This window comes from Strongylocentrotus purpuratus, unplaced genomic scaffold (assembly GCF_000002235.5).
Source record: "Strongylocentrotus purpuratus isolate Spur 01 unplaced genomic scaffold, Spur_5.0 spur5_scaffold_2, whole genome shotgun sequence".
Lineage (NCBI taxonomy): Eukaryota > Metazoa > Echinodermata > Echinoidea > Camarodonta > Strongylocentrotidae > Strongylocentrotus > Strongylocentrotus purpuratus.
In genome coordinates this window covers 1,713,691-1,741,161 of record NW_022145605.1, presented here as the reverse complement: position 1 = coordinate 1,741,161, position 27,471 = coordinate 1,713,691, and the positions used below count along the sequence as shown (strand labels likewise).

The 27,471-nt window shown below is 37.8% G+C and overlaps 1 protein-coding gene across 1 annotated transcript; it reads right to left on the bottom strand.

The window, feature by feature from the left end:
- LOC100892718 lies at window positions 1-26,543 on the bottom strand. Its single transcript, XM_003728260.3, has 2 exons — window positions 26,225-26,543; window positions 1-7,145 (listed from the first exon to the last, which is right to left on the bottom strand). The coding sequence occupies exon 2, from the start codon at window positions 7,034-7,036 to the stop codon at window positions 4,274-4,276; it is 2,763 nt and encodes a 920-aa protein (XP_003728308.2). The 5' UTR covers window positions 7,037-7,145; window positions 26,225-26,543; the 3' UTR covers window positions 1-4,273.
- Between the last annotated feature and the right edge of the window lie 928 nt (window positions 26,544-27,471).

Below are 27,471 nucleotides of genomic sequence, written 5' to 3'. Positions count from 1 at the left end.
ATGTATCTAACCTTCCAACAGTTAGACAAATAACAAAAAGCAAACTGTCTATTTTTTGTCTCTGGTTTTGCCATTAAACTTGGCATGGTTTTATGAGTATAATAGCCATGTAGATAGGGGTCAGGGTTAGTCGTGTGTCCCAGCTGCTTACACTCACAGTATTAAATCAAGCTGGCTTATAAACTCAATTCATATGCCTCGTTATATTAAAGTTCTACATTGGAGTCCATCCCATGACAGGACAGGACAGGGTATATATTATGCAAGGAGACAAGGATTTGGCTCAAGCCATTGCCATACAATAGGCCTGCCTTCATCAGCTCGAGTTTGCCAAATAACCCGCTATTTTAAATATCTCGATCACAAATCGACCGCAGTTGCAATTAGCGGGATATTTGGTCGAGAAAATATCCTGAGAAATCTTGGTCTTATTTCCCAAAGAAAAAAAGCAGATGAAGATGATTTATTTTGCGCTTATGTTGCTGGAGACCTCAAGCAAATTAAAGATAATTTGTTGGTAAATACTTATAAATTCAAAAACAAGCAAATGTTGCTGTAACAAAGATCAAGTTTAATGAAGTGGCAAGTGGACATGGGCTGGTGAATTTTGCCTATTAGTAGGCTGCACACATTTTGCTTCAAATATGAATTGTGTGACAATCTTTAAATAATTTAGAAGAACATAAAAAGGTTTCTTCAATTAGTGTTACCAGGATGATAGCATGCATCTCTATGACTACACAGAAAGCACAGCAGTTATAATTGTTCTTGTATGAACATATAAACCATGATGCCGTGACAAAAACAAGGTTGGAATTTCATGCCGTGACAAGAAGTATTTTTCTCACGCTAAATGAAAAGAAACTTTGGTAACAACCAAGATTAGACTGACATCCTCAAACAGAAGGATAATTCACAGCATACTTTGACCTGATATCTAGATCCAACTCTTCATACAGGAACAAATAATTTACACATTGAATATCGGCCAATATTCTACACATCATTCCAAGACGCACAGGACGAAATGGTAAAGGATCTATCAATAGCAATGGCCTACAGCCTACAAGGCGGAGAGAAACTATCCATGACGGCCTTGGACAATCAAAACAAAACTTGGCTTTCGTTTTGAGAAATCAAAAATACGCCCCTGTAACTCTGAATGAATAGGTTTGGCTGCCATGTTGGCATAACCCTTTCAACAAAAACAACTATGAGATATAAGAGATAATAGCACAAACAAACAAACATGGGCCAACATAACAAATGCAAATGACTGCTGCATGTATACTGCAATCATCCATAAAGATGTGACAGAATCAATGTAAACTTAGCTTCAAATGAAGGAATTGTGAAGTCTTAGAAGAGGTTTGGCAGTCATGACATTTAGATAATATCGCTGCTACACTGTAGTGCTACTATGGAAAAGATTTGATGTGTAACATATTAAAATACAGGAATTGAGGACGTGGAACATTTAAATGCGAATGACTGCTGTATTAAGAAATCAACCAATGGAAGTACTATTCAAATTCAAAAGAAACTTATACTTCGAGAGAGAATATAAACATTTCTGAGGAAATACACTGTGTAGGTACATGTATGGCTGACATGACATTTAAAACAAAAATGATTTTAGGCCATTTGCAAGCTTGGTACATGTACATAAAATCTTATATATTCTATGTAAGAAACTAATAATAATGAAATTTCAGGATCAAAAGAAATTTTCAGTATTTTCTTTAGACAACCCAAATCTGATAGAAACATGTAATTTAATCAACAAGAATTTGGCTTTCCATTGACAATTCAAGAGATTCTGGCAAGGACGTTAACTGCATTACTGCTGCATTGGAAAAGATTGGAGTGTCTTGGAGAGGCCTTCTTCAGTTTTTCAGATCAGATTACTCAACGCCATAACCTCGGCTAAATATAAATCCTATCCTGAATTTTTTAGAAGCCGGTTTTATTTGGACTTTCTGGGCAGACTTCTTGAGAAGCTTATTACTGCTAGGCTCTTGCTTGCATTCATTTCAAGATCAATAAAATATTTTCTGCAAAAAACATTGCAAACACTTTTATGGGGGAACCTTGATTCTGACTTGTAATTCATAAAAGAGAAGCGAAAAGAATGTTTTGCAAAACCATATGCCCTTCCACAAGAAGTACACATTCATGTTTAGATCTATCACATGTATTTCTGTTCACCCATATATCCAGTTCATTAATCTTTATAAGCTGTTTCTATTCTTTTTTGTTGTGATTCCCATTTCCTGATTTGAACTTTCTGCTCACAAATTTTGTAGGGATTCAGTTATCATGTGTTAGTATAATAGTAGAACAGTATAATTACAAGAGCGAGCAAAATATATTATTACAAATCAGTATAGAATATAAAAGAGTATTAAATTATCATGTTAAACATATGCAAAGCAATATCACATTGGGAAAAAAAGTAAGATAACAAGTAGGTCTATGTGGTAAATTGGACAAATTTCTGTTATTCAAATCCATTCAAGCAGATGAAAGTTTCAATTATGGCCCAATGCAAAATATGCTTTGAGAGAAGGCGTTTAATCCCACTGCCTCTCTGGACCCAAGGGTAGCAAAGCAGATCCCTGATTGCAATATTGCTGATGCACCTGTTTATCAATGATACCAGCACTAAAGACAAGGTGACCAATACGTGGATATTGTTTATATGTTTGGGACAAGAAGGGCATTAGCTCATATTAAACACAGAGTTAGCACCTTTTTGACTTTCAACAGTGATCCTACATATGAATATCATTAGGTGACCTCTAAATTACCTCAAGATTTGTATACCGGTGTCTTAATTGACAACCATGCTCAGTGACTAGAGGCAATACCTCACAGGTAGGCAGTATATGATCAATGTATTGAAGGCAATGTGTGAGCAGTAGGCAAAGCGCTTTCTCTGACTTGTACATGAATTAGTCATGGCTCTCTGATTAGAGGAAATGGGCGGTTTTTACACGTACATGTACATCGGGTCCGACTTCAATACAGGATGCGTTAGAGGGAAACGATCCGGTTTGGAGCTATGCTGCCAAAGTTACCCTAACAAAGTGGACAATTCACATGACCAGTTTAACATGGAAACCTTGTTTTTCTGATAAATCATGACGAATCATACACACAGAATTTTTAAAATTAAAAAAACCCAACTATTCATTAAATATCAGGAAGGATGAGCATGTGATTTCTGCCAAATGAAATTCAAAGAAGTATGTGTAATGTGTGAGACTGTGAGTAATCCAAAAACTATATTTGGATGTGCACATGTACATGTACCATACATTATATGTCTGAAATAGGATATTGTGGAGTGACAAAATGGTTGTGTAGATATATGATCATGATGTCTGTACATGTATTCTACCAGTTGGTTTCATTGATGCAAATAGTTTTAAAGATAAATCTGTTGTACCAGCAGGTTTTCATATATAAATTCCCTATTTCATTATATGATGTGTATACAAGAAAGCAAACAAATGAAAAATAAAACTCTTCAAAATAACATTAAACAGTTAAATCTATAAAATAAAAACATATCACATACTTCACATGTACGTTTCTAATGGGATTTTCCATTTGTTGACAATCTTACAAGTTTTACAAATCTTTTACAATCATAAGTATGTTTACAAACATACATTAATAACATGAGTTGATATATAAAAGGCAATGTGGCATTCAGAATGGACGTGTGCAGTGTAAATTACACAAAGTTTAAAGTTTAAAAAAAAATAGACTCGCACAACATAGAGAAAGACCCATATGTGGACAAAGAGGGCAGTATAAAATGTCTTTCCATCATGGAAAAGACGAGAAATTGAAAATGGCTGAACAAAATGAGTTTAACCTGCATATAAATAGTCTGCATTTAGAGTGAAATATGTAATCTATTTGTGTCATAGCGGAGCGACTTTTCCAGTTTTCCTGAGAGTGAGTAGTTACAAGGCCATGAGCTGGCCTGAAGATATGTTAGAACTACGTACAGTAAGTAGATAATGTTATCTGCTCAGAACCAAACGGGCAATATTAAACTCAATATTAATGAGATGAAATAATCAATGCCTGTATGGTTTGTAGCAGATGATACCGTCCGTTTGAAGCCAGAAGGGCGATAACTCAGACAATTTTACGCAGAATTATCACCCTTTTGGATCCAAAGAGATGATATGAAGCATAAGACATAAAGAAGATACCTTCATGGCTCCATGTTAACCTTGTGAGGGCAGAGATGCCTTCATGGCTCCATGTTGACCTTGTGAGGACAGAGATGCCACATGTTACTACTCCACTGCCGAGGGATGCTTCGCTTCATCACCTTAGAAGTCGTCCACTTGTTGTCATGGAGACCTTCACAGCATCCCGGAGCATCCTTGCTGGTGTTGAGGCAGCATGTCCAGTGGTGTCGTCCGTTCCCTGTTCTATAGTAGTACTTGGGATGCCAGTAGCAAAGCGAGACATCGCCCCGTCTGTCCCTCACCTTACCGCACTGCATGCAGGGGTCGTTGCGGTACGAGTCCATCTCCACCCACTTGGAGTCAACTCCTATAATGTTGAACCTTGTGATCAGCCAGTAAAAGTTCTTGCAGGTGAACTTGAGCTGAGAAAGATCACGTGTGCGAAGTTCTCTGAAAATTTTGAGGACAATCTCAACTGGCATCGTGGCAAATTGATCTTCCTTGTTGTATGACAAATCCTCCAATTCACTTTCTGAATCTTCATAGTCACTGTCATTCAAGTCACTTAGAATGAGCGGGCTCTGGCAAATGAGATACTTCAAGATGCCAACCTTGCGAGGGTTCATCGTTCTCTGGTGTTTGCGTTCTTTGGCTCGTTCATTCTCTGACTTCTTGCTCACTTTCGGATGTACAATTCTGTCACCTTTCTTCAAAATTATATTATCCTTCTTCAATTTATTTTTGGCATCATGCTTTCCTTTGAGATCTACATTTATGTGAAGCTGTACCATATGTGAATGCTCTGCATCAACTGGCCTAGAGCCTTCGACCTTGCATGACTTACTGTCTGATATGGAAAGGCATTGTTCAGATGTTTCTTTATCTTCAATAACGATGACAGATGAAATGAAAGAGAAATCCTCTTCCTTGGCAGCAGGCGACTGGCAATTACCCTGAACAGCTTTGTCTTTCGAGGACGTGGTGTGGATTCCATCTCCTTCCGAAGATAAGTTATGTTCATTGCAAACAGAATGGTCCCTTTTCACAATTGCACATGCACCAAGCAAATAATCATCCTCGACCTGCAGAGTGGATTCAGAACATGAACTTCCTTGTGCGGGTGTGAGCAGAGAAGAGCATGACATCTGTGAGTTGTTGGTTCCCTCAGATGGAATATTGCATTCCCCCTCCTTGAACGCACGGGGTGGACTGAAGGCAACTGACAGAGAGTCCGGCTTGTGGCAATTCTTTGCCTCTGCTTTGGTCATGCCATCTTCTGACTCAGATTTATCCTCTACCATGACACTGTGAGTTGCACTGAGTCTTGATTCACAAACAGACCCACTACTACCTATTCCACTATCCCGGTAAGACACATGATCACGTCCGTTAACAGGTATTGTCAAGGAGCCATCCAGTTTCCAATTGCCTTTTAATCTTTCATTCAGCTCGCTGCCAGCTAACTCAGAGCTGTGGTCCAAATCTTTTATATTCCTGTTCATCAATGACATGCAAGGGTCTCCTAGAGTTGAAGAAGCAAACATTGACAGTTCTCCCTCGCTGATACCATCTTGCGCATCAAGACGACATGCTCCAGAGACATTAGTCTCAGTTTCATCATCACCGGTTATTGTTACACTGTCCAAGAGGGCAGTGCGGTCACACTCATCACTGAAATCAGGCTTTCCACCTCTTTGTGCTACGTCGGATGTTTGCAGAGATTCACTATCTGATCTTCTCCCTTTCAAACGGTTGGCATATTTGTTTGAGCTTTCAGTTGATGTTGAGGTTGATTCAGATTTGTTTGTGACTTTTCTCTTCGAGCTTACACTAAGTCCAGTGATCCTATTAACCTTTTCTGCATCTTTTTTCCTATCGTTTTGGGAGGACCCTTCAAGATGAGCTGCTTGGTTATTCAATCTCTTAGTGTCAGAGACAGAACTAGAACAACCTTTAATAGATTCCTTGTTATGATGATGATCATCACACAATGCTTCAGGTTTTGATCCTTCAGAATCTTTGGTTTTCTTCCCATTCTCACACCCTGTAAATAACAGCCATGCCTTAGACACATAGCTAGTTTGGTCCAAATTACCTCCCTCTTCAGCAACACTGCTCTCCTTTTTGGATGCAGTGCCATTTGACAATGCATTATTTTCAAGGCACTTTTTTTCTTTTTTAAACTGTTGATCCTTCTTAGGTAGGACTCTGGCACTACACTTTCCTTTGCCATCTTGCTTTTGTTGCCCTTGGCGAGTAGGATCCACAGATTTCTTTGGCTTCACAGATACTTGAGGACTTCTTTTGGTGTTTGCTTCATTGAGCCTGTTGGCAGCTCTGGTTTTTTGGACGATCACACTTTGAGCTCTGGGCCGTGGCAGTGTTGGCGGTGGTGCGAGTTTAGAGCGCTTCACCCTGATGTCTCCATGGGCACTTCCTCGTCTCCTTGTATTGATGATCTGATCTCCCCTGGCTGATTTGCAGAACTCCTCATGCATGCTGAGCAGGACAGCAAACCTAGATCTTGGGCATCCCTTCTGCAGGACAACCCTGCATAACTCCTGGTCCTTCAGGAACCCCAGGCTCTCACACCAACAGTTCCCCTCCCCAGCCTGCCCACAGATACAGATGGGCAGTTGCTGGTGTGGGTGATGCAGATTGGCATTATCAGAGGGGTGAGGAAAGCCTGTCTGCACAGCCCTGCTGTGCATCTCTGGCTTTGAAGACTGTCCTGCACTAGCCATTCTGTTTCCTCCTGCTCTGCATTGGTGTCCTGAAGTCGATGGCTGTTGACCCCCTTCTTGAAACACTACTAACGTCATCCTGTCGTTTCTGGTCTCTCCTTCTTTAGGTACCTGGTCTAGAATGGCATCTCCTCAGTACCCAACCTCTCACCTGTTTGCAGTACATACGTGACAGAGGTACTCTGATCTGCAAGAAACAAACCAAAGATGAAAGATGAGTTTTAAAAATAGTTTTTCTGTCAGAATTATCTTCATACTAAGTAAAAATATTATAGTCTCAGCGAGCTTATTAAAAAGAATCTTAAGCAAAAGGGAGGTTATGCTTAACCAAGCTTTACTTAATGGGAAGTGATGGCGCACATGGAGTTTCCTGGGGGAAGACGAAGGGTCACGTGGTAAACCTTTGTCACCACTACGGATTCACACTACATTCAAATGATAAGAAAATGACGGTGATGCTCCAAAAATAAAATCTGAGCTTAAATCGACATCTATTTACGGCCGAGTGAGCTAAAACATGGGGGAACTCTTAAATCAGACACATCCTGTGCAAGGGGGTAGTACGAGTAGTAGTCTGAAGAAATCAATGATTCAAGTAATACAGCCAGGGGAGAAGTGCTAGGGGGTGTAGTAGATAGTATGTCCACAGTCACACTGTCAACCATGGAATAATAATTATGGATGAAACTATCTTCTAACCTGCATATAAAGGATATTCAATGCAAACGTTTAAATCAGTTTTGGTAATTCTATCCAGATTCTACAGCACATGCATTGTACTGCAAGCTTTCACAAAGTGGTCTAGCTGGGCCCTGGTTCATAAAATCTGTTATCAATACCAAGTTGCAATAGCTGTTATAAGCCACTGAAATAGTTCCAATCCAATCCAGGAATTTATTAAGCGCCCATATCTAGTAGTTACCTAATCACAGGCGCTGATGAGACTGAAAAACTACCAAAAATGTTGGTTCATGATTCTAATTGGGAAAGACAAAAAGGCAGTGACTAATTGTAAGCAATCTGAAATAGGTATGTCTTTAGTTGAGTTCTGAAAGTGGATAAATGGTGAAAAAAGCGAAGGATTTGGGGAAGACCATTCCACATTCCAATCAAATAGTTGCATTTGATTTGCTCAAAAAAAATTTGTTACAAAAACGCGACACTGGTTATTGATAATAACAGGGCCCACATTAATGAGAGTTTCATGCCACAAAGTAACTGAATTATGTTTGAAATCTCTAAAAAGCTCTAAGTTAATTTCAAGAAAATAGCCTTGGTGAATTAGTTGTGGACAAGTGTGGTTTTAAGAGATTTTACCTTATAGAACAGAGATGCACACTAAACCCAACTGTGCTATAAATAGAGATTTGTCACTATAACAGGTTTGATTGATGATACAAATATGATAGGTGAACAAGTTTATTTATCTTCTACTTTAAACACAAAACTTATACCAGTAATCAAACCAGTTTTTATTATGATATCAAATACATACAGTAGTTAGTACCAGTATGCTTCACTGTTTACATTAAGTAAAATTGTATAGAGGGAAAAAAAATCATTAAAGACCATGGTGATTATTTAAATAATAACTACCATATTTCTAACCTCCCATCTGCCATCCACCATTTCAACGTTAATGTTCCCATGAAACTAAAAGTAAATAGAGCCTATCGGTAAAAACATACAGGAGCGTGTACTTTATTATACGTCTTCACTGTCTAGCTCTGAACTACATGCATGTAGAATGCATTCCCCTTAATCACCTGACCTATACTATAGTGTCTTCAATTAATGTCTAATTCCATAGCCATGTGACGCTATAAAGTTTTCCAGAAAGGGAAAGAGAGAGAAAGAGAGAGAGAGAGAGAGAAATAGAGAGAAATAGAGAGAGAAAGAGAGAGAGAGAGAGAGAGAGAGAGAGAGAAATAGAGAAAGGGAGAGAGGGAGAGAGAGAGAGAGAAATAGATAGAGAAAGAGAGAGAGGGAAATGGAGGGGGAGAAAATGGAAAGAGGAGAAAAATAAAGATGAAAAGATAAACAAGAAAAAGTGATGAGAGAAGAGACAATAAAGAGAAAGAGGGAAGAAGGGAGAAAGAAGGAGAAAGTACAGACAGATGATAAAATCAAAGTAGAGAGATAAGATAGATAAAGGAAAAGATGAGACAAGGATAGGGGGAGGGGAGGGGGAGGGGGAGAAGAAGAAAAGGTCAAGTGAGAGAGAAGAAAAAAATTAAAAAGGTGAGAGGGGAGACTGTTTGGGCCTATATGTTGATATATTTAGAAATAATTAAATTGAGAACCCAACACCGTATGCCTCATCACAAGCTCAGAATGACATGAATTTCAAGTCTTAATTCTATAATCTATGAATAACTTGATAATACAGAGATCCATGATACAATGTACCAGGTAATCTATGTATGTGAGGGGCAACAGGAAGAAGGCATAATAAAAATCTGATTCCACAACGGTAAAACATAAAAAAGGCCCATGAGCTACTGCAACTTTGTTGAGAAAGGAATAACTTTTCACTCTGTAATTCAAGACCTATTAAGCACAACACAAGGCAATTTGAAGAGTATTTTCCCCACATTTTGTGCTTGTTGTTTTGTTTTGTTTTTGTGCCTAATAAATTCAACTTATAGGGTTAGGGTTAGTCACAAAAGAATTTTTCTGCAACGTGAATACATGAGTTAATCATATCTATGTGTACTACCTCATTTTCATTTTCTCCATATACAGAAATTTATCAGGATGGGGTGTATTGGATAAACAGATACATGTAGCTACACATGTGCAAGTAAAATACAAGTTTAGCAATGAGAAATACACGCCACCATAACTATTTCAAGGATTGGAATGTATTAATGTGTATCCTCATAAGTAACTACAAAGGGTAAAATTGATTTCTCAAATATCATTTCCAGCTATGTTAATTAGTCATATCAAAGCAAACTTATCAAAACGAGCCATCAATCTTACCGAGAAGAGTCACAACAGAGATGAATGAATCCTATATTCACAAACAATTACGATCAGAACAACAATATCCACAATAGAATTCAACTTATTCTCCAGAAGAATTCACACAAGAAAAACTCTACACAACAATGGCAGAAGTAAGCATCCATGAACTTGAGCGAAGTTTGAAGCAACAGTGCATGTGGGATATATCCAACGTATGGCGTGTCTTCGAAGAGAGAGATCCCTTTTATGCTATCGATGTACCACTATCAGACGCAACTGCATGGGAAAGTTTCAGAAGGGATATATCTATGCGACTCGTGGGAAAACAACATTGAGCCTGGCTGCGTTATGAGAGTGCGCAAGTTCCTCTATGATAGTTGCTTTACATGAGCTCCAATCCTGAGCACAAATGACTAAGAGCTGTTCTGCTGGTGCATGTATACGAAAAGAGTAACTGTGCTGTCTATTACACATGCCCGTGCTTCTCTAAACACACACACACACCCACAGTGCTAATACATTCTTGCCTATGCAAACATTGTCTAGAAATTAGGATACACATGTTGAACTCTGAGTGTGAGTTCAAGTTCATAGCTTGTCTCTGCTCTGTTCAAAAGTCACTGTTAGACGTAAAATCAAACAATTGCAACATTTATAACTTTTATCAAAGAGTAAAATGATTCATGATATCATGTGGAGAAACTGTGAATAATATGATCAGCTCAATTAGCCAATTGACACAAAGCTTTTTTTTATGTCAATATGAATTATGAAACAAATAAACATTTCACAACATCATACATATTTAATGTATTATGTAGTATATTTATGTATACATGAGCTATGTATGACCGGTATTTGTTCAGCTAATGACAAGAGCTTTCTTCAGAAACTTGATCTCTTATGGTAACCCACAGGTATTTAGTTGATGGTTTCTTTTTTCCTGTTATTGTATTTATTATTGTACTTTGTTTTCTTGTATTCTTTGTTATTGTTATACTCCTTTATATTCCTGGAAAAGATATAACCATAAAAGAATGAACATGATGCTTATGAATTTGTTGAAGATTACAAAAGGAAAATTTGAGAGCCTATAGGGCCTATGTATGTTATGGTGAGAGTCAGAAAGCTACAAGTGTAAATTCACATCACTTTACAGAGTTCAACATCCTACTCGTATCATCACACGGTATTGATTTCACTCAATAGTTAATTTCCTATCAATAATGACAATATGACAATATGATTGATATAACAGCTCTCATTCAAGTGACCAATTCTACAGTAATCATACTCTTCTTTCTTCTTCTCTCTAAATGTCAATTATTCATTGACAATATTCCAACAAAAACAAAGGTTCATATTCCCTGAACCTGAACCACAAACTCAAGAGCTACTTGACCTTCCTATGAACTCAAAATAAATATATGTTCATGCTGTTCTCAGTTCTGGTAATACAAAAAAATCTTTTGGAAAATCCAACACTTTGCACTGACCGTTAAAACTATTGAATAAAAGAAAGTACTTATGGATTCATATCCAAATAAACCATATCTGCTATGGTTGTGAAGTAAATTTAAAGTTGGGTCACAAACGAAGAAGATAAACATAGTACATGTACGTCTGGATTGGCCTAAGAAAAGAACGCTTAGTCACATATGTGGAGCACATGCGGGACTTTATAGTGCTGTTTAGTTTTATTTTTATCATTTTTGCTTCCCATAGCACTGGAATTTCTGAAATTTGTCAAATACCTGCTTTCACAGGTCCAATAATCATGTATACAATCTCAAAATGTTTGGAAAATTGATGAAGGAAAATGATCATTTGTCTGTTGTATTGAAAGAGCTACATGTATTTGTGTAATTAGATTGAAAATTTGAAATCCACACTTTGAAATTGAATTTTTTTTATTAGGTGGTATGTGTAGCTGTGTATGGCACAAAACACAATCACGGAGAACTGATCGCATCCACCGTCAAGAGTCAGAAGGGTGTTAACTCAAAGTGGAAGTTTTGAGTAAACATCCTTCTGGCTCTAAGCAAAATATATCAGAATTTAGGCAAGAAGAAATACATTGATCAGTCCAAGAAGTTACTAGCAACTTCTTGCTCAGACTGCTCTCGCTAGCTAGTACTCCATGGCTAGTAACTTCTTGATCAGTCAATGTCCTTTGGTAAATTCACAAGAATTATAGAGTCATGACATGACGTGCTATGAAATACAAAGAAAGGCTACCACTTTACCATGTAATTCTATTCCAAATAGGATCCACAAAAAATACTTTCTTCTAAATAATCTTTACAATCTTATTTCCTTCTCTGTCATGTCTTGTCATGTTTTAACCACATTTGTGTAACAGCAACCAAATACAAGTAGATAAATGCTAAATTCTACTACTTTACTTAACCTGAAAACTCTACAATTGTCTCCTTCTGCAAATTACTGCAACTTCTCAAATACAACAATTCCTTCTTCTTCTAGATTCTCAAAATGACACTCCCTCCAGGTGACTTTATCTATCTTTATAATGACCCTCAGTCCCTTATCTATACTGAACAAGTATTTTTTTAGTTTATTGAACCTATATTTGTGACGCTTAAACCAGGATGTCCATCCACATAAATAGCACATTCACCTCTAATTTTTCCGGTGAAAAAAGAAAGAAAAAGAGATTTGCGTTCTCACGTCCTTCTGGTATTGTAATGTTCTTATTTTACAAACAATTACTTTTTTGTTGTTGGGGTGTATTTTGCAACGGGATATTGCACAAAGTATTTCATCATCATAATTATTCTGGCACATCTGGACATACTGGTAGATACCCCCTTGGTAATACAGGTTCACTAGTTTGTGGATTTGGGGGGGGGGGGGCTAAACTATTATTTTGGCTTCTAATGGCTCCTCTACATGATGCAAGAATCGTAGCAATTTACCAAAACATTGTTTTTTTAGCATGTAGGCAACTAAGCAAACTCTAGTTTACATGTATGCATTGAAGGATATATAAATGCAAAGCACATTGCACTTTATAGTATGTTATCATTGAAAATCCACTGCAATAAACTGGGAATCAAACACTAAATCATGTCTTTAAAAATTAGGCCTTTAAAAAATGTAAGCGATGAGTACTGCATGTATTCTTCTTCTTCCTGGGTGAGTACAGACCTCTTTACAGAGTATAATCGTACTATGCTGGGATGTGTGCAGGTGGACCACTACACCGGGGTTTCCCCCTACTCTTATACGAATAGTTCAGTGGGTTCTTAACGTGCAAAGGTAGTGACTCTTCTCTACACGGGGCCTCCATTTAACGTCCTATCCGAGGGACGGAGTGTTTCCCACTTAACATAACCTTCGTCTATGAATAAGGGAAGGGGCACGTTAACACACAACGCAGGCTTCAGTCATCTGCCTTGGTGGGAGTCGAACCCGGGATCTTTGGTTCGACAGGCGGACGCTTTACCGACTGAGCCAACTCGCCTCTTATTCAAAGGCAATTAGCATGGAATTCAATCTAGTAGAAGCTGAAATGGTAATGTACATTTATAACAAAACCCTGAAAATATCTTCAGGTAATATAGATTGGCATTTATAAGAACACAATGTACAGTAACTGTTTTTCCTCTTCAGATTTGTATCTCATTCTTGAAAACATCATGTTCTAAAGCTGGGCACAAAAGGTTTAAAGCGATACTATTTACAGGGTTAAAAAAGGTGAAGTGGGTTATGATTAAAGTCAAAATGATTGCCATCTAGGGTCTCCAAATCATCAAAGAATCTCAAAGTGATTTTAGAGTTAGGGCCTGGAGGTTCAAAACAGGCAAATCGTGATCATGATTACACTGTAGATCATACGACTGAACTGGGCATTACAGTTACACAAATAGAGGCATACAAATGACGGTGACCAGGTATAGATAGCACTTGCTAACCTGTGTATGTTTTGACCTTCCTGCCATTGTTTCAGAAGCAGTAAACTACTCAATAACAGGACAAAGGGGGCACATGGGGTTCTGCTCCACCCCCCCCCCTCCCACACAAACACATACATGATAGAGAATTGTTTATAAAAAAAAAAAACTTTTTTTGAAATTGAAGAGATTTTCAACTACAATTCATACCCCAGCATATCAATTTCATATTCAACTTTTAAAACTATGATACCATGATGATACAATATATAGTTTGCCACTCCAACTCCCAATATTTCACAAAATAACTGAAATAGATACCCTTTGCAATCCTGCTGTTTTTTTTTATCAGAGGCTTTCAATCTACAAACCACAATTATCTTAAGCTCTGACTATTAGCCAGAAAGTCTACATATTAATCATTTATTGTCTGATAAACCCTTCCAAAATGATCCTGATTCAGTAGAAATTGGCCATGGTGGAACACAAACAAATATGAGGTCACTATAGCCTAGGTTCACACGATCATAATTGCAACTCATCTTATTAATGACACATGTGATGAATCATCACATACTCTGCATCAGAATTGGGGGTTTTCCATTAATCATCTTGCATCATTTGGAGTCTTTTGTTACAATGTATGATTAGCATTGTTATGCACTGTTTAGCGCTAAGCAACAAATGCCTATCAGAACCTACGCTCTATATTAGGATATGCAAATTTTGAAGGCCACTTTTTTCATAATTATTCATTGCGTCATTATTATTACCACATGAGAATAATGAGATCATTGCATTCTTTGTGACGCATGCAATTAATGTCGGAGTGAATAAAAACAAAACACCTCTCATTTAGCCTTGTTCAATGTTGACTTTTACACAGCTATTATTATATCACATCCATATCTGGTGTTGTGCTCAAATCTCGCTCTCACGTATACATTGAATGGTTTGCATCATACTTTCATATTGTCTTTGCTGTCTCATTTAATATTCTGCCAATTCATTATTTTTAAAAAATTGTGTTTATTAAGGGCTACTTTAAAAACTACATTTTTTCCTCTTTTTTGTTTACCTTTTCTTTCACACAAATCAAACTTAGCATACTAAATAACATTAGAAAATGAAAAGTATCACCTTCTTTCTTTCTCTTTACAGCAAAGCACATCAGTCATTTTTGTGTACACACTATGTATTTTAGCGTCCTCCACAAAGAACATGTAATTATATTTGGTACTTGGGTTACATGACATCGAATAACTCTATCCTCCGACAATCGTTCAAAACAAAACAAATCCTTGCAGGTTGAAAAGACTGCCAATTACAAGGAACAATAAAAGCTTAGAAATAACAAATATTTCCTGTTACTGTGGTTCTCTCCAAGATTAAGACCCCTTCTTCCAGGTTCTTATCCAATGATCTCACTGCCTTTACTCCTTGAGATGTGGTCAGACTGGTTCACTGGGATTCTAAGATGACATCATGACACCAGTTCATATCCTTTCAATATGTTATGTACATGATATGGCTCTATTGTCAATTTTCCAGAATAACAATTGATACAATAAATGGTTAGTGTGTCAAAGATGAAAGGCAAGTGGAAATTTTGCATTAGTTTGCACAGTCAGGACTCATGAGAGGTTTAACAAAGAAAAGAAAAGGATAGATACATGTACACACTATTTTTGATGATGCTATCATGTTTAGATATAGACACATCCTCACATCATCTGAACATGAGCCATGTTCTCTAAAGTTTATTTGTATTGTAGTCTCAACTCAAAGCTAAATAGACCTTACATGTTAAGTGTATGTACCTTAGAAAGACTAATATACATGTTAGCATTTTCCCCTCATAAAGCAAATTTTAAGAAGTAGCATAAGTAATGTCAACATTTTTTTAACGTTATCAAATTTTGGTGATACTCCAAATGAACAGAAAGAACATGCACAAAATATTATAACATCTCTTTCTTCTCGTTTGTAAATATTCTCAAAAGAGGTCGGGTGTGAAATAGGGAATGAATTGTAATTAATACAGTCTGTACGGAAACAAAAAGCTCAAACTCTCTTGTTACAGAAACCCAAAATACTGTAAGCTTTCTAGATTTAATTGCATGATAAGGAGCAAAAAAGGCAAGACCAAGGGCATACACTAGAATCCAAACACCAAACTTTTCAACCAGACTGACAACACTCATCGCCGTCGGGTCAGACAAAAAAAAACATTGAAACAATCAAAAAACCCAATAGACCCCAGAAACCACTTGATTAAACAGAAAAAAACAATAACCAAATGTGATTACAGCCTTTGAGCAAGGATCCTTCATTTAAATATTTTCTGTCACCATATATTCTGTTATGTGGTATGTACAGCACTTATTAATATAGTGTGTATTGCCTCTTTGCACTTCTAAAGAGCATTAATGATCCAGTCCTTGCGACTACATTTCAAGGAATTATCCCGACGGTGTACACCTACAATGAAGATTGCAGGCACAAGCTCTTGTAAGTCACTGTGAATAACAGTGTCTGCACTGTAAGACTAAGCTGACATTATACTGCATAGACTATGTACTGTAGCTACTCCGGACACAGCCAGAGACTGACAGAGCTAGGCTTTGCTCAAAGCTGCAGGAATTATGGGTTAGTGTCAAATTAGAGTATGTGCTTGCATACTAGGGCATCATCAGCATTTATCACATCCTACAAATGGTATGTTAGCCTGGATGCTAGGCTAGGCAGACCCTGGAACTAGACCAAGGTAATGGCGTAGGTCTGGTATCCATAATGGAGACCTATTAGGACAGATTTCCAGAATAAAAACAAACAGGACTATTTCAACTGGGTTCAGGCGGAGGATAGGCCTGATCTACGAGGGCGATAAGCAAGCTGTCTTTATAACGGGCCGCTTCCTGTTTTTGCATACTACTGTGCGTGTTTCTGGATGAGGCGGCTTACTGCTACTATGCAAAACTCTAGCACAGATTGAAGGCTTTGAGTCTCAGGGTGAACCTTCCTCACACCTCCTTGTATTACAGTGTAGCTTTAAAATACATGCAGGCTTCATGGTCCACAAAGATGCAATATACTATGACAAGCTCTGGATAGACAGCCACATCATAGTCTGGAAATCTTATCATAAAGTAGGTTATTTTGTAAAGTCATTGATCGTAAATGGGGATCAATACATAACATTTCAAATTGTTATGGTCAATTTTACGACCCCTCAAGGAAGTGAAAAAAACAAAGTGATTATCGTTTCATTGTAATATTTGGTAGAATTTCCGGGCTGACTGAAACCGAAAATGTAAACTTTTGTAAAAGTTTGCATCAACCGTAATGCACATTAATATCTGAAAACTGTGTGGGTTAAACAAATACATTGTTCCCTCCTCAAACTATCAGCGTGTCCACACACAAAACAATTTATCCCGAAACTCTATAACGAAACGTTGTATAAATTCCAGGGTGTCCACACACAAGAAACGTTGTATAAAGAATCATCGTATCAATTACAGGGTGTCCACACACACACAAAGTAATCCCGAAACTCTACAGAAAAACGTTGTATAGGTGCGCAGTTTGCTACTGCGGTCATGGAATGGAAACGGAAAAGAGAGGTCGGGTCTCCTTTCAAACGAGGTCACGTTAAGCCTCGCCCAGTTATACCATTTTAGTTCGACTAGTTACGTCCACACACACCACATTCCGTGATTAGGCGTGATTCTTTATTGAGTTCTATTTCGAAACGATGCCCAAACCCGCGTTTTGTTATACAACGTTTCATTATACTACATATCGTTAGTAAGCGTCCACACATACAATGTCATCGTATAACTAATCACCCCTAATCACAGAAAATGTTGTGTGTGGACACAGGGTACTTTACTTTGACTGCCTATATCATATTAGAGGCCTAAGAGCTATGTAGCTTTCATGATAGACATATGGCGGACTAGCATGACAGTAGGAAGGATTCTACATGTATCTATGAGATATAGATGGCCTGGAAACTGTGGAAAGAAAGTTATCTATGGAATATCAAATCTGGAATGACTCCAACTTTGGCCATCAGAATTGCAATTGCATTGTGAAATGTTGTCATGGCTGATGATGATAACTTCTAATTCACAGAAGGCCTACAGGCTACAGCTTGGTTAGACATTGTAAGCCATTGTACCTTACAAACATGAAATAATATTAGTATTTTCCAGTTTCCAGACATCTATAATGAGGCCTATCTAATTGATCTATTGAAGCCATTGTTCTATATATGGGAAGTATAAATGATTGATTCTAGTAAAGAGATTTTTTTTCTACTCCCTCCCCATTTTCAACGTCGGGGAGGGGTGGGGGGGGGGGTTCAGCACTTGCCTATATAGTATTGTAAGGAAGAGGGGCTATTTTTTCATTCCCGTATCGAGCAATTTAAAGAATATAGAAATGCCTACAGATGCAAATCCGGAGATAGCATTCTTTCCATTTGGTTGCAAATGAAATCATTTGGCCTGATTGCCCATCATGATCAATAACAATGCAAACAAACATTGTAGGTGTGTCAAATTTCAAACAAAACAACAGCATATGAATTCCACACCTCCATTAAGAATAAAAACTGACACTTTTCTTGCATTAGAAGTTTGTACAGGCTGTTACAGAATATCCCCATTACAACATAACAACAGAGTTCCAACAATCCTTGGGCTTTTCCTCAAATTTGCTTAATCACCACCATCACGTAGAATACACCTGTCTGTTTCACACGGCTGTGATTCAAGGAGAGCAGCCATCTCATTGCATAGGCCTGTCTTCACTAGCTCCAGATTGCCAAATATCCCGGTATCTGAATTATCCTAATTGCAAACTATCCAGCTAATTTGTGTCTTCATCAGCCCGAAGTTGCAACTAGCAGGATATTTGGTCGGGATTGTCAACCCAAGATATATTTGGATAGTTTGCAAAATATCCCACTATTTGGCAAAATATCCAGCTATTTGTCCGATGCGTCCTCACCAGACAGAAGACTCGCACTATGCGCGAACGCTGAGCAAAATATCTCGAGCTAATTTCTCATGGTCGAGTTTCAAGTTTCGAGGTCGAATCTCGAGCTGATGAAGACGCGATTTGTAACTTCGGGATTATTTCCCAAATCAGAAATTGCGGGCTACTTGGCGATCTCGAGATGATGAAGAAGCGCCTCATGATACCTCTTTATTTGGGCCATCAAATTGCAGAAACATTTGAAACACATTGCAGTATTTGGCATGGATCAGCAATACATCATTATCAAACCTTGCATGTCCAACATAGCAATAAACAATTCACAGGCCATGTCAAATATTCAAATTATGAGTATACCCCTTAATTATAACATAGAAGATCATATCTTTTGATCTTAAGAGTGTTTGCAAAGCAGATAAGGTAAGTAAAACACAGAAACTGTCTCAACAATCTGATTTTCTACTCTTAACAAAATATATATGCACAATATATTTCATATTGCGTAAGTTTATTTTTTCAGGCTAAATAGAACCTTTAACAATGCAAAATTAGTACGTTACCCTGTGTTATTTTTCAATTAGACATTGGTTTGTGGTGACCAATTAAGCCTATAAATGTTTGCTATATTGTACACAGATACAGACTCAACATGTGTTATCTGCCAAGTGTGTGGTTTCTGATAATACATGTATGGCCAATCACCTTGTCATAGTCAAATATGGGCTGTGATCACTATGAATATGATGGACAAAGAAAGCGGACAAAATAAACAGTTCCTCAGGTAGACAAAGGAACATCCCTTCACTGCTATTATGTAAAAAGTGAATTTGCATGTCACACCTGTTCTACACATTTTTACATAATAGCAGTGAAGGGATGTTCCTTTGTCTACCTGAGGAACTGTATGTTTTGTCCGCTTTCTTTGTCAGTCATATTCATAGTGGATGTAAGTATTTCACTGTCCAGACCTAGACATAAGCACTACCTATCAAAACTGAATATCAGGTATGTCCTAGGGATAATTTAGCTTAAAATATAGTATAAGAGATAACAATAGTCCATTGTTGACTGTGGTTTCATAACAAATTGAAGTCATGTTAGAAAATCCTTCATTTTTTGTGCAAAAAAAATGTTTTCATAAGATATTTTAACGGCCATTATCTGAACTAAACAACCATGATATAGTGATTTAATTGAGGTCGATTTACTTTCAAAACAACAACACTGCAGCTCAACAATGGACTGTTTTTATCTCTCCATACATATCATGTATTTTTGTTTCAATGAGCAGTGTTTCAATTGAAAAGATCTGTCGTTTCGTTTCACCCCAGAGTGAACCCGATTTAATCATTATTGCAGGGATAAAAATCAAGTAATCAAGCTGATCTCAGATGTACCTTTTCATTGAAAAAGTTGGCTGCACTATTTCAGTCAGTGTAAATATTTTATTGAATTGTTGCCTTTGAACAAAAAAGTCACACTTGTCTTTCAAAACTTAAACAGAGAGATTTGTTATGCATTGAAGCATGCAACTGTCAAAATGTAATCCGAGATTTACATCTGTACATGTACAGTTAAACCTGTCTATTAAGGCCACCTGAGGGAAAGTGGCCAATGTAGACAGGTGGCCTTTTTAGACAGGTTCTTCAAAACATATTTCATTCTAGAGGGAGACCAGATGCATGACCAAAATACAGAGGTGGTCTTTATAGAGAGGTGGTCACTAAGAAAGGTTTCAATGTATAGATCATTAGATCATTTTAAATGATTTAGATCCTGATCATTGGAGAATGAGTGTGTAACCTTCACATTCATTCAAAGCGTAATGGTTCTCCATGCTGTTATTCACATCCAGTGGGTAACATCCAGAATTGTCTGTACATGTATATCATATCCTTGAAAGCCTTTGTGTTCTTCTCATACAATGGCAGAAGTGACACTTTAGAAACATCTGTGAAAAAGGTTTCCAAGCATAGCCTTATTTGGCATGGTCTCAAGGCTAGCGATTGTAAGTTCATGATCAAAGGCATTACATGTCTTGGTTGGCTTCCGATGATGATAATAACAACAAACAGTGGTTTAGAACATTCTCTTTCTTTATCATCATCTAACTGATGATTGGTAATGTCAGTAAAGGATATACACAATAGCTGTAATCAATTCAGTTTAAGAAAGTGCAAAAACAGTTTTTTTTTTTTTTTTACTAAAGAAAAATTCTTTTAGATTGCATACAAATATCTGTGCTGAAATATTGCTCGCACCAAAGAAAAATGACAAATAGCTCCCCAAAATATATATAAAGTAGGCTAAAGTATCTCATACACACAAAGCCATGTTCTGTCTTATCTCAAGGATATCTTGTGACGTGAAGGTTTTCTTTTCATACTGTAATCTTGATTTCTGCAACCTTCCTACCACACATTGACAGGACAGGTGTGACAAGCATCAGCAGCAATTAAAACTTCAGTGGCACTCTAAAATGTGTGTAATATGAAAAAAATTAAAAATTAAAAATTATTTCAAAGTCGCAAATTTCCTTTCCATGCAATAGAGATCAGTCATATGTAGGAACCAGGAAAAAGCAACCCCACCCCTCAGCAATTCCCTTCCGCGCTCAATCGAGTCTTACATGTAGTCCCACCACACTCCATATTGTGTCAAGTCGGCTCCCCAAAACAGGATTATGATTTTATCCAGTATGTCAATGGACTTGACGCAGCACCTGTTCTGTATATCCTCCAGAATTCAGAGCTCGTTTCCATCTCTAAGCCAACTCATCTCAATGCCGGGAAACTATACTTCTTGACACGTGAAAGTCGTCGGGATAGAAACTAATGAAATTGGTTTACATGAGCACTAATACTCAATACTCACATTCACATCAATAAAGGTAAGATAAGAAGACCACAAAATTACAAACACAGGAAAGAAAATTTAAATTATAACCAATGTAACAACAGCACTTTTGGGAAGATGTATACATTAGGATGCATTATAATTGTTTCAATAGAACAGCAATTCCCTTAAAAATACACAGGTCTACAGCTTATTTATACAATGAAATGAAATCTTTGCAGTGGTGTATTGATGAGCTATGGGAGGGCATTACAAGACATTGTCTTACTATTAACGGAGCCAGAGAAGACAGGTGAATACATGTACAAGGGGTATGAATAATTTAGTTCTTAACTGTACATGTAGTCTCAACTCTCAAGCAAATTGTTAAAGGTAAAGACCAGTTATGGTCATGCGATTGCATTGTGAAAGAAACGTTGTGGAATTGATCAGAAAAGGTTGATCATCTAGCATCTAGCATCTGCAAGGTTCTAGAATCATCAAAATGATAAGAAATTTGGCCCATTCTTCGTAAAGTTACTAGCACTATACACAGAAAGATGTATATGGGACTACCCTATATCTCTCACAGACCATGAGAGAAACAAATTTACCAAATATATGAATTAGTAGGCGGTTTCCCGGCAAATTTGTTATCATCATGTACTAGTCAAAACATATTCTTTCACATGATTGGTAATGAGAGCTTCCATTTCATTTTTTTGAAATTGGGGCGTTTCCAATACTGGTCTTTACCTTTAATCAACAATAATATTATTTGTAATTCATTAAAAATACATCTACACTGCTTGTCCATCGCTCCACTGAGAAGCTTTTCCACACTGCAGAATTTACAGGGGGGTAGAGGAGGGATCCTATATATTTCAAGTTTGAAACAACAAAGTAATTTTCTTCACTATATATATGTCTATCAACATTTATTTATGTTTCATAGTAATTTTACTCCTATACAAGCTTTCAACAAAATGTTGAATTCTGAGTCAAGTTGGATACATAGCCTTGCTTTTACCTTTGACCATTTCCTAATGCTTTTACAGTGGCTCCTTGAATCTTTGGAAGTAGAGTTAAACTGTTTTGAACTTTATCACTAATGACTGATAACAAAACTTCCTGATGTTGTTAAATGGAAAGAAAAAAAGCAATCCGACGGCCGGCCGCATTGGTCATTCTTCTTCTTTTACAGATTCCCCATTGAGGGCACATTCACACATAAGAAGGTTAGCCGGCTGGCCGCTACAGTAAACATTCAACTATTTTATCAATCTAAATGAATGACAAGAAGAGGGTGAAAAAAGAGAGATGAGAAAACCAAAGGGCCCTAAATGTATGTACATGTATCTGTGCATGTGTGCTTTATTCCAATTCATAATATACAGAAACATGGGATACTATACAACGCTCATGTCATTAAATTATGTTGCAACAGGTTTTTTTTTTTAGTCGTTTCAACATTTCATATGTGAACAAAACTTTTACATGCTCTTGGTATTGACCTTTGCTCATACTGACTTCTATAGGCCCCTACACAGAAGAAAGAGCCTACCGGTATACTACTACCCCTCACCGGTCATCATATCTGTTTACCACCATGTCAACTAACCATTGTTATAGAACCCTGATTAACTTTGATCATTTTTGCCTCATTGGAAAAAATCTAATGCATAGGGTTTGTTTTGTTTTTCCACTATTTGCTTTTACATCATCAACTCAAAACTTTTGCATAAAATGTTTCCAGTTTGATAAACTTTGATTATTAATATTATTTTTATTGTTGTTATATTACTGTGACCAGTGGCGTAATGAGCAAAAACTTTTGGGGGTCAGAACAAAATCTGTATCACCACCAAGCACCATAATGCAGGGGCAGCGGAGCATCTTCCAAAATAGGGGGGGGGGCAAAAAAAAAGGGGGCACCTACAAAAGGAAACATAAAAAAACATACATTGGTATATACCCTACATCGTCATGGTTCCGATTACACTACCAGGGATGATATCGATAATTTTTTTTTTTTTTTTTACGTGGAACAAGATACATGTTTTACTTAATTAAGCAACATACTCTGCAGTTGGGTGTAATGGTCTGAATTTTTGAGCAAGCGAGGCGAGCGAGCAAAAAATGTTAAGATTTGTGAGGTCCAAGTGCAAAAAAATACATCTTATAAAGAAGGAAGGAAAAAAAACCTGATGAGTATTAAGCACAATCTAATGAAGAAAGAGTGAAAAGTTCTTTGATAAGTAACATACTTATAACATCTATAAATGGGAGAGAGCGTGGCGAGCGAGCTCTAGGGAAAATTAACGAAATAGGGGCTCTAAATCACCTTGACTTAGGGGTGCATGTTATGGAGAAAGGAAAAGTAGGCAGTTTTCAAAAGGGGAAAGGACAGTTATTAGAAGGGAAAAAAAGGTGCTTGTGTCAAAGTAAAAAGGGCAATTATCAGAGGTGAAAATGGCACTTCTTGCCCCTGAAAAGGGACACTCAACAGGCACTTGTGATAATGGAAATGGGGGATCTGTTGAAGGAAGATTTCAGATGTTAATAGGGGCATTTTTATAAGGAGGAGGGGCCCATATAAAAAGAAAAAGGGCACTTATCCTAAGGAAATATGGTACTAAATATTAGAAAGGAAAAGGGGCACATGTCAAAATAAAAGAGGCACTTATCAGAGGTGAAAAGGGGCATTTAAGAGAAAGAGAAGGGGGTTCTTATCAACAAGGAAAAAGTATACTAATCAAAAAGGAAAGGGGCATGAGTCAAAATAAAAAGGGCAACAATATCAGAGATGAAAAGTGGAATTTCTCGCACCTGAAAAGACGTACTCACCAGAAATAAAAAGAGAGGAAAAGGACAGTTATTAGAAGAGAAAAAGGGGCACTTGATCTATGTAAAAATGGGCTTTTGGGAAGTACTTGAAAAAGTGAGGGCACAGTGCCCCCCATCGGGAGTGCCGCCTCTGGCATAATGGGCAAAAGTGAGAGAAAAACCTCGCAAAATCATGCGATTGCAGCAACGTTTGTACATCACTGACACTGGTATTGAATTAGAATCACGTTTGAATTTTACTTGGGGGATGATATCGATAATTTTTTTTTTTTTTTTTACGTGGAACAAGATACATGTTTTACTTAATTAAGCAACATACTCTGCAGTTGGGTGTAATGGTCTGAATTTTTGAGCAAGCGAGGCGAGCGAGCAAAAAATGTTAAGATTTGTGAGGTCCAAGTGCAAAAAAAATACATCTTATAAAGAAGGAAGGAAAAAAAACCTGATGAGTATTAAGCACAATCTAATGAAGAAAGAGTGAAAAGTTCTTTGATAAGTAACATACTTATAACATCTATAAATGGGAGAGAGCGTGGCGAGCGAGCTCTAGGGAAAATTAACGAAATAGGGGCTCTAAATCACCTTGACTTAGGGGTGCATGTTATGGAGAAAGGAAAAGTAGGCAGTTTTCAAAAGGGGAAAGGACAGTTATTAGAAGGGAAAAAAAGGTGCTTGTGTCAAAGTAAAAAGGGCAATTATCAGAGGTGAAAATGGCACTTCTTGCCCCTGAAAAGGGACACTCAACAGGCACTTGTGATAATGGAAATGGGGGATCTGTTGAAGGAAGATTTCAGATGTTAATAGGGGCATTTTTATAAGGAGGAGGGGCCCATATAAAAAGAAAAAGGGCACTTATCCTAAGGAAATATGGTACTAAATATTAGAAAGGAAAAGGGGCACATGTCAAAATAAAAGAGGCACTTATCAGAGGTGAAAAGGGGCATTTAAGAGAAAGAGAAGGGGGTTCTTATCAACAAGGAAAAAGTATACTAATCAAAAAGGAAAGGGGCATGAGTCAAAATAAAAAGGGCAACAATATCAGAGATGAAAAGTGGAATTTCTCGCACCTGAAAAGACGTACTCACCAGAAATAAAAAGAGAGGAAAAGGACAGTTATTAGAAGAGAAAAAGGGGCACTTGATCTATGTAAAAATGGGCTTTTGGGAAGTACTTGAAAAAGTGAGGGCACAGTGCCCCCCATCGGGAGTGCCGCCTCTGGCATAATGGGCAAAAGTGAGAGAAAAACCTCGCAAAATCATGCGATTGCAGCAACGTTTGTACATCACTGACACTGGTATTGAATTAGAATCACGTTTGAATTTTACTTGGGGGGGTCAACTGCCCCCCCCCCCCCCCATCAGTACGCCAGAGACTGTGACTGAAACTTGACAGTAGATATCTCTAAATTAGACCTGGGTGACTGGATCAGGCTGGACACAAGTCAATTACTAGTTGCTCAGTGAATCAACGTTACGTCATTCATTGCAATTATTTTTGTATTATTAATCATGAACCATTTTTAGACCTGTCATTAAAAACACCAATATTTAATACATTTTATATGTTCATATATACATTACAAGCTGCAGCCATGAAAATGAAATGCTGTCCACGGCTAGATAGTAGATGTAAAGCATTATCGACAATTGTAATAGTAGGCTATTGACTTTTGTATTGCTGTGCATAAACTTACCACACGACAGAGGCTACGTGTTGCGGCGGTACACAAGTCGATGGGCCTATGCACTCGCCTGTTGACGTGCGCTGTTTCAGCAAAATAAAGAGCTCTTCTTGGCGTATGTGTTTGAGCCTATCCTCACCTCAGTTTACACTCAAAAATGTTCTGTGTTATCTGGAAATTCTTGTCTTTTTCTTAACAGAATCTCCGATCAGGCTATGTTAAACTTTAGATATAACAGGATGAAGAAACACTGGCTGTGAAGCTGACTTCTCTCGACACTCCCCCAGGCGCGCGCTGGCCAAATCAATGCAACCATATTTAACTGGAGCTGGCGCGCTACAAGTAAGTAGCTAGCTAGCGCGATCAGCTGTACATGGAGCCTGTTTTGCATGGGTTGCATGAATAAGCTCCAGAGAAGTTACTTCCGGATTATACTAATTTGTTGTTTAATCAAGCAAACGAATACTCAAAAGCAATAGAGCATCCAATAACTAGTTCAGAGCCCTTCCAAGCCCCCCACCCTAGAATTTTTTTTGATTATTAATTCATGCACATGTAGTAAATGAATGCGAGAACCAACCCCTATAACTCCTAGGCCCCCATCTCGAAAAAATATAAATGTAGAATCTCAGAATCTCAGAATTGCTGTCTAGACATCGCTTAGAAGCACTAACGTCTAGAGGTGGTGTCATGTGCATTTAAATGATGCACGGTTCTTTTGGAGGCATAGTTTAGAGCAGGCGCGGATCCAGGATTTCATAGGGGGGCCCAAATTTGAAATTATGCGAGCAAAATATTGGTACGTAATAGTGACACCGGAAGTGGCGAAATGAGCAAAAACTTTTTGGGGGGGATCAAGGGGTGGAGCCCCCGGAAGTTCAAGGGGTATAGGCATTTTACTAACGGTCAGATGAGCATATGTTAATACCTTATTTGTGACACTGGCACTCACGAATTGGCGTGGGGTTCCAGGTAGCTAGCGGAGCCCCCGGAAGCTCAGGGGTTTGGGGCAATAAATCACGGTCAGATGAGCATACTTTGATACCTTATTTGTGACACAGGCAGGACACAAAATAGGCGTGGGGTCCAGGGGGTGGAGCCCCCCGAAGCTCAGGGGTTTTGGGCAATGAATTACGGTCAGATGAGCATATTTTTATACCTTATTTGTGACACGTACTGGCAGGCTACAAATTGGGGGGTCCAGGGGGCGGAGCCCCCGGAAGCTTAGGGGTTTGGGGCAATAAATTAAGGTCAGATTA